At 37.6% G+C, this 9438-nt stretch overlaps 1 protein-coding gene across 1 annotated transcript in view; it reads right to left on the bottom strand.

Moving 5' to 3' along the window:
* Positions 1 to 8927, bottom strand: part of LOC115212087 (E3 ubiquitin-protein ligase PDZRN3) — a 396881-nt gene extending 387954 nt beyond the window's left edge. Inside the window, exon 1 of the mRNA XM_036503000.1 lies at positions 8657 to 8927. Within this exon, the coding sequence (XP_036358893.1) occupies positions 8657 to 8677 (21 nt within the window). The 5' untranslated portion in view covers positions 8678 to 8927. The remainder of the gene's footprint in view (positions 1 to 8656) is intronic.
* Between the last annotated feature and the right edge of the window lie 511 nt (positions 8928 to 9438).

Below are 9438 nucleotides of genomic sequence, written 5' to 3'. Positions count from 1 at the left end.
CCCACCATCGCTTGACAACCGATGCTGGTGTGTTTACGTCCCCATATCGGCAAGAAAGACCGATAGAATAAGTACTAGGCTTACAAAGAATAAGTCCTGGGGTCGATTTACTCGACTAAAGGCGGTGCTCCAGCATGGCCGCAGTCAAATGACTGAAACAAATTGCAAAATTTGGGTATTTTAGCCAATCAGAAGCGAGTTTTTACATATCACCGTGGCGAAAATTGCTATTTCCATAGTAACCAAAGCAAAGAAGCACCGCGTGTTGCATACATAGCTGATTGCAACAAAGAACTGCTTCCACAGTAACCAAAGATGCTGCACATGCGCACGAGAGGGAGAAGGAGATACGAGAAAGATAATTTATTTTATAAAATCTTAGTTTAACCCTTTGAGTCTTGATCTCTTGAACCTGATTTGACTATATACCTGGCTGCCAGACGCACTCCACCGCTTGAACGATGCTACGGTATTGAGAAAGATGAGCCATTCACCAGTAAACTGGTGTTACGGGCTCAAAGCGTTAATGTTTTGACATGCTGATTCCCCCTTCCCCCCGATGGCTGGAAATTCTGAAAATGATCAAACTGTGAATACCTGTAACAACATTTTTGCAAAATTTTTCTAGAATAAATGAATAAGAAATTCGGATTCAGTGTCAAAAATTACATCTATATGATACATTAAAAAAAAAAATTAAAGATAATTGTAAACAGTGACGAAAACCAAAGATCCTAATTCAAATCTATGAGTTTCTAAATAGGTATCGGTAACTTTAGTCGCCAGGAGATGTGAAACAATCAATCGGACGTTTCGGACTAGCGTGCATTCACCACCTAAGAACTTTAGAACAAAATGTCACTCCTCATGGAAGCTTAAACATTAGAAGAGATAAGGGATAACATTACAACAAATAAAGATCAGAGTGATTGAAACCATTTCATGTCATAGAGAAAACATAAATCCAGAAATATCATATTTTTGCTCACCAAAAACATATATTATACAAAGCCGTTTCACAGATACAATCGACGGTCAATTTTGCTCATCCTTCGTTTAGAATCAATCAGATATACCAGTTATGCACTACCGATCTTCTATACATTTGTTTACTAACACAAAACCAGCTTTGAAAAGGAGAAAGAAGTCATTATCACAACAGGTGTTTACTAAAAAAGGTTTTTAGTTTAAAGGTCTCCAGCAGTGATAATCCTGTTTATTCTCAGGATTAGTGTATCTGGTATTACATTACTGTCCTAGATATCCAATGTCTAAGAAAGCACAGATGTACTTCCCTTTTTTTTTTTAAGATAGTAATGTCAGTTGAGAAATGTTAAGCTACGATTTTTAGCAGTTAAAGCAAGCCACATCTAGGTTTCCTTAGATGACTCCTTGCTGTTGTTGCTACCAAATTCAGCGATAAAGAGGATCGATCATCTATGATCGATCATCGGTCTTTCGCTATTTCCTCCCTTTCCCCATCTCTCTCTCCCTCCCTCCCTCTCTCCGTGTGCATTTGTGTGTGTGTGTGTGTGTGATACAATTATTTCATGTACTTTCTTTATAAGTAATTGCATTTCATCAACAAGAAAGTAATCAAAGAACTTTATCCATCGGGCGTACAGGTGTGTGTATGAGAGGGTGTGTATGTGCGCGCGGAGGTATGTGTGTGTGATGAAGTGAGCGCTAACACATACGCACGCACACACACACACGCACACATACACACATGAACATTAAAAATCTGGATGGTAACGACATCGGTTTGCTTGGGCATGTGTTTAAAATAACAGAGGTCTGCACAGAAGATAAATAATTTTAATTATGTTAAGATATATATTTATGTGTGTACGCGCTTTTATGGGTAATGGGCAATGTAGAATTTACCACAGTTATTTCTTTATTGCAAATTAAATCATTTCGATATTGATGCCATTAGGAAAAGTATGAATGTCACACTTTCCATCGCCGTAGCCATCGACCAGGTTTCTACAAGACTAGTTACTCCTTGACGGAATAATATTCTCTGGCCATGAAAGAGCAAACGATAAAACGAAAACATCATTAGAACTCCATTAGGGTGTGTGAGTGCCCACATCTGTGTATGCATGCACACGCGCATTTCGTACTACATAAGAAGTGTTTATACTACACACTCACACACACACAAGAAAATGTTCCCATATACTCTGCAGATGGTCAAACTTTCACAGAGACACTTAGCAAGTTAATATTTTAGACAAGCATGCACAACAAACATACACGTACGTACGTATATTTGTATTATGTATTCATATGTGATTTCTCTAGCTAATTCCTTGTGCGAGATTTGATGTCTGCCATCTATTTATCTATAAATACGCTAACAGGCGCAGGAGTGGCTGTGTGGTAAGTAGCTTGTTTACCAACCACATGGTTCCGGGTTCTGTCCCACTGCGTGGCACCTTGGGCAAGTGTCTTCTTCTATAGCCTGGGGCCGACCAAAGCCTTGTGAGTGGATTTGGTAGACGGAAACTTAAAGAAGCCCGTCGTATATATGTGTGTATATATATATATATATATATATATATATATATATGTTTGTGTGTGTGTGTGTATGTATGTGTGTGTGTGTGTGTGTGTGTGTGTTGTGTGTGTGTGTGTATGTTTGCGTGTTTGTGTTTGTCCCCCTAGCATTGCTTGACAACCGATGGTGGTGTGTTTATGTCCCCGTCACTTAGCGGTTCGGCAAAAGAGACCGATAGAATAAGTACTGGGCTTACAAAGAATAAGTCCCGGGGTCGATGTACTCGTACATCCGCGCTAGCTAGTCATGACTAGTCGATCCTTACTTTGTGTTTTGGCGTTTTATTTACTTTGCTAGGTAGTCGTTGTAGGATCGACTAGTCACGACTTGCTAGTGCGGATGCGCGAGTGCGCGCACCGGGATTAAATAGTACCATATATATATATATATATACATGCATACACGCACGCACACATATAGAGAGAGAGATTTATACATATATGTATACAAATATACATGCATATATATATATATACTTTATTTTAAGCAGCAGAAAATTCAACAAAATCTGTTACTCTGAGTTTCTCGTTGCCGTTCATCAGACAGTTTTTGCTAGAATGGAACCGATATATCAATTCAATCTAGACTCTTACAAACGCTTACTTTACCACTGGTATCTGAGTACTCTTTTTTCCACCTTGTTTCACATTTATGTGTTTACTCCGGTATATATATATATATATATATATAATATATATATATATATATATGTACCCGCACATACATATGTGTACACATTGATACATACACACACACACACACACACACACACATACATATATTTTCGGCCTTTTAGCTAAGATTTAAAGTATGTGTATAGTAACGGTAATATTTTCCAAGCATATAGGTACGGATGTGTGCGCGCGCGTGTATAAAATTATGTAGGGTAAAACACCTGCCCCTGCACTCGCGTACCAAAAACCCTGTGCTTAGCAAAGCGTATTACATATATGGGCATATGTATATGTCGAAGAATTATATAAACACTACATGGGGGTAGGAAGCAATGACACATATAACGGGCACACACCTATACATACATATATATATATATATATATATATATATATCGTGACGTATATTTGCCATTTGAATATGGCTAACCCCTAAGGGTGGATGCTACTGTAGTTTGTAGCCCCAGGAAGACATCTCCTCCAGCTGGCTATAGACACACTTTCTGTGATATATAATGTGTGTGTGTGTGTGTGTGTGTGTGTGTGTGTGTGTGTGTATCCCTGGTAAATTGGCGGGTGTGAGAATGAAAGGCCAATGCCTGAGGATTTCAGCTTGGTACGATTTAAGTTGAGTTCAAATCTCAGCAAGGTTGGTTTTACCTTTCATCCTTCCGGGATCGATTACACCTGTCCTTCCTTAAAATGTGTGCTTTTTTTAAACCTATTTTAGAAATCATTATTTTATTATAATTAAATATTGCTGAAATTTTGGTCCTTGTAGAAGTCTCTGTTATAAATGAAATAATAGCACTGGCTAAAAGAGGAATGGAAAACTCCAAAAATAGAATTTTAAGAAAAATGATCCCTTCAAAATAAAGGCTCGAATTTATCTCTTTAACCTGTCCTGCGTATCATGTGATACGCCAGGTATATTTCCATGGCGTCTAAGTATCACATACGATACATATTTCCATTTTTGTTTTCTTTCTGTGTGTTTTTAACTATCAGAGTAACTTGTGACTTACGGAAAGAAAGCTTTCTTTATATTACTCAAGATGTATGAAACAAGGGTTAATTAATTAAAAGTTTGAATAGAAGCATAAACGTTTAGGACAAACTTATGAAAGGGTTAAATAAGAATCGGAACGGTGAGGTGGCTCCTCCAAAAGTATGGGAAAAGAATAATAATAACTAAGTTCTAGCCATCTCGGCCTAACAGTAAGAACTTAATGGAAACTACTGTATTTCGGAATCTTAAATTTGAACAACCAAGATTCACATTTAATTAAATTAATATAAATTAATAAACTTAACTCTTTTTTTTTTAATTACATACGAAGAAAAAAATGTGCTTTTTGAGAGAAAATCGAATACAGTCGTGGTGTTCAGACGTTCATTTTCATTTTCAACAAGGGACCACAACTAAGAATGAACATTGTTACCATGGATCTCAAGGTAACCAATGCCAGTCTACATTCGACTTATAAGATACAGCAAATGAATCCTGAAAACATTAAATAATCAGGCAAAAAAGAGGGTGAATGACATCATCTCCTCAACCGACACTCTGGATACCAATACCGAAAGATCGCCTCAGGCAATTCTTCGGTATTGATACATGACGTTATTCACCCACACATCATTCGTTCATAACATAGATAAAGAGTCTAGGCTGAAAAAAAGAAAGCGAGTGACGACACTATAGACCAATATCGAAGGATCACCAATAACCGTGACCAAAAAATCGCAGAAATTTTCTCTGGATCTAAACCGATTCTGTTAAGCTAAGCTAATGTCGGATCCAGCGACTTGATAACTTTTGAACTTGATAACTACCTGGAAACAGAAAACACTCTCTCTCTCCCTCTCTCTCTCTCTCTCTTTCTCGCTGTCTGACTCTCACTCCACTCTCTCTCTAGCTTTGTTTCTCTAGCTCTCCCTTTATGCTATCTCTCTGTCTATTTCCATTTCTGATATATCCTTTAAATATTCTTAGCAGAGGCACAAAGTCAAACATATATGGATGGGGAAGAGAATTAGTCGATCACATCGGTTTATAGAACTTGATTAAGTATTGATCTTACAGACACAGAAGAAACGAAAGGCAAAATTGACGGCATGCCTACACAAGTGACCCCTCCCACACACAGACACACACACTGACTTTATTTCCTCATAACTTTCAGAAGTCGGGGTGAGGGGGACACCCTTCTGTAAGTATGCCAAATTGACTTCGACCGGATTTGAACTCATAATAATAACAATAACATTAATAATAATAATAATAATAATATAATAATAATAGTAATAATATAATAATAACAATAATAATAATGAATAATAAATGTTTCTAATTTTGACACAAGGCCAGCAATTTTGAAGGAATGCAGGGTAAATTTGACCTCGGCGGGATTTGAACTCAGAACGTAAGGAGTCGATGATACGACGGAAATTCGGAAAATATGATGTGATGGGGAAAGAAATGAAAAAGAATTCGTATAAAAAAGAATCAAATGTTTTTTTATACGCCCCCTCTCCCAAATTCTGTGTCTTTTTCATTCCCTATAATGTAGTGATAACCATTCAAAAAATCTGCATACTCCGTCATATGACGGGCAACTTTGGACGTACGCTTGATACCGCGGCTAATATCAAGAAATATGGCATACAGACAATAATTATAACTTAACATTTATCAAATTTTTAGGTGTTCATAAAAATAATGAAACGAATAGAAATTTTCAAAAGAAAATATTTATTACCTTAAAATAAAATTAAACAAAACAAATTTGTCATTCGTATACTTGCAATAAATATATATATTATTCTACTAAATTTTGTCTACGTAATCGCAATTTCTGCCATCGAAAACTAACCCCTTCAAAATTTCGTTAAAAAGTGCGTATTTTTCAGAGAGTTTTAAGACACTTATCTTGCATCTATTATGCTAATTCTCTTTGTATTTCCGTTACTCTCCCATTTCTCACTCTCTCTCTCTCTCTAATTCATTCAACCAATCAACCAACCAATATTTACATGTATCGGCTTTTATTATATAGTGATATTATAAACTGTGATATGAACGTTTTATTCAAACAAACTTGAGAGAATCGTGACAGAGGAGATACAATTACACTTGCTGGTCCGGATCTCTCGGTCGGTTCTATCAATTTCGTCATCGTCGTCCTCATCATCGTCATCGTCATCATCATCATCATCATTTACTGTACACCGCCTTCACCCTGCATACGTGTGACCTTGTACTTAATATACGAGACTATTATGGCCATATAACGAACACCCCCCTTATTGCATCGTTCGGGTAGAATCGTTGGAGCGAGGCTATATTTGTTCTTGCTCTCTTTAAGTTTCACGTTCAAATCCTACCAAAGTGAACTTTGCCTTCGTCTTCTTTTTTCGGGGTCGACAAAATAAAAAAAAAGAAATCTGACAAATTGCTGAAGTCGATACAGTGGAGCAAATTAGAATATTGGATCGGTAGAATCGTTAGAACGGTACTTCCTCCGAAACTTTACGCTCTGAGTTCAACTCTCGCTGAAGTCAACACTGGCCTTCCATGAATCTGAGATCGTAAAATAAAGTACCGGTCGTGAGCTGGGATTGAATTAATCGACCAAAAATATCTCTACAAATTTTTCTGCCTTACATACAAATTCCGAAAGATCGCTCTTATTATAGTTATAACGAACGCTGCCAACTGATAATGGGTGTATTCGAGCCAAACCAGGAACCTTCTTCTGTAGTCGTTGTATCAGCTAGAAATAGCAGCAAAACAAAATGGATTGGAGATAGTAGTGAACAGATAGTACATTTCAGGCAATGATATCTTCCTTAAGTCTTTCTAGCCCTTTCTTTAACTGTAGATTAGCAGCAGAAGAGGCCGAATGATTTAAAGTTTCATTCGCAACCATGGGATACCGATATCGATTTCAATGCGTGGCATCTTGTGTGATTGTCATTTTTTTTTATAACCTCGGACAATCCATACCTTGCGAGTGAGACTAGGTAAATTGTACATGTAATTTAAAAAGAAAAACATCCTTGTTACACAGCGTCACAGTGATTCTTCCTGAGGGGTACATGCCTGCGGTGAAATGCTCAGTTACACGCTAAATCGGTAGTAGGGTATTCAATTTTATTGAACAGCTGAATTCTCCCCGTCCATCGAGGGAAATCCACTGTCACCGCCTTGTTTGGTTACAAAATAGAAATATCCTTACAGTAGGAAAGGGGTTTGGACCCCCTCCCTCATTCATTTTTTTTTCATCTGTCAGATTTCTGAAGAAATTACAGCGAAGGTAAAGAATACGCACACCCGGTGTTAGGGTTAGGGTTAGGATTAGGGTTTAAAGTTAGGGGGTCAGGGTTAGGGTTAGGGTTTTTGTTACGCCGAAAACGGGTGGTGTGTGTATTCTTTACCTCCGCTGAATGCGAAGTGTCAATCGTTCCAACCAACCGACAAAAGCAAGTGATGCCAAATAACTCTCTTTACTCTCTTTTACTCTTTTACTTGTTTCAGTCATTTGACTGCGGCCATGCTGGAGCACCGCCTTTAGTCGAGCAAATCGACCCCGGGACTTATTCTTTGTAAGCCCAGTACTTATTCTATCGGTTTCTTTTGCCGAACCGCGAAGTGACGGGGACGTACACACACCAGCATCGGTTGTCAAGCAATGTTAGGGTGACAAACACAGACACACAAACACACACATACATATATATATATACATATATACGACAGGCTTCTTTCAGTTTCCGTCTACCAAATCCACTCACAAGGCATTGGTCGGCCCGGGGGCTATAGCAGAAGACATTTGCCCAAGGTGCCACGCAGTGGGACTGAACCCGGAGCCATGTGGTTGGTTAGCAAGCTACTTACCACACAGCCACTCCTATTGATTTCTTTCGATAATGCTGTCGACGAGGTCAGACTAAATCAAGATGAAACTAAAACTGTATTATTTATATCATGTGATATACGGGCCATATTTTCCATGACGTCCATACATCACATATATATAAATTACTCTTCTTTTCTTTTTTTTAATCATAGGGTACCTTTAATCATAGGGTACCTTGGGACTTCTGAAAGAAAGCTTTATGACACAAGGGCTAACTAAAATGTCCGAAAAGAAGCATGGACGTTTAGGACAAACTTATGAAAAGTATTTGGGACTTACAAGGGGTTATTATAATCGCTTCAATGCCAGGAATATTTTACTGGTCTTACAGTCTTACATGAATCATTTAATTTGCATTCTTGAAATTAAATTTACGAAATACAATATTAAAGTGATCAACAAAATAGATAAACAACAAGTAGGTACATACGCAAACATATAAACAACTATATACATGCAACAGTCTGTGTATATATAGGTCTTGAGGTACTCACTTTGAGAATGACAAAATCCATTTCACTTTCGAAGCACGGAAAAATCGATGCAGTATCTCTATATCACCACGACTAGGGTACATATCCAAGCAGTGATTCGAATCGGGTACTTTGGGAATAGATTGTCACAGAAAGGGGCCATTTCTGACCACGAGTTGGTATAAAGAGGCGGCGAAAAAGGATAGGAGGGGGGAATAGGGGGTAAGATTGAGAGAAACGGAGAGGATGAAAGGCAGCTAGCTGCTTTATTTATCCATTTATTTATATATTTTCCTTCAATTTTTCTATTTTAATAAATAGATGCAGAAATACATATATGCATATGCGTGTGTGTGTGAATAAACATAGTGAAATATGTTTGTGCATATGTGTACGTGAGTTGTGTAATGTATGCGTGTGAATGTGTGTACGCGCGTGTAAAGTTATAGAAGTTTTAGTTGGTAGGTTGGTTGGTTGGTTGGTTGGATGGTTGGATGGATGGTTGGATGGTTGGATGGTTTGCCGGCTGGCTGGCTGGTTAGACGGTTGGTGAAAGTTTGGAAATAAATGAAATAAGAAAAACGACGATGAAGTTAAATGACAGCAATGATAAAAATGATGAAGGTGATGATGATGATGACGATGGTGGTGGTGGTGGTGGTACTGACAATAACAACATTTACAAAACGAATACTTTTATATCGTCAACAACAACAACAACAACAACAATTATGCAGGAAAAATTAAAACAATGATTGATTAGTTTAGTTTAGTTAATTAACTGAACGATTTAATCATTGATT

This window comes from Octopus sinensis, linkage group LG5, assembly GCF_006345805.1.
Source record: "Octopus sinensis linkage group LG5, ASM634580v1, whole genome shotgun sequence".
Lineage (NCBI taxonomy): Eukaryota > Metazoa > Mollusca > Cephalopoda > Octopoda > Octopodidae > Octopus > Octopus sinensis.
Note: the sequence above shows the minus strand (reverse complement) of the source record. Positions and strands in the feature narration are given on the sequence as shown.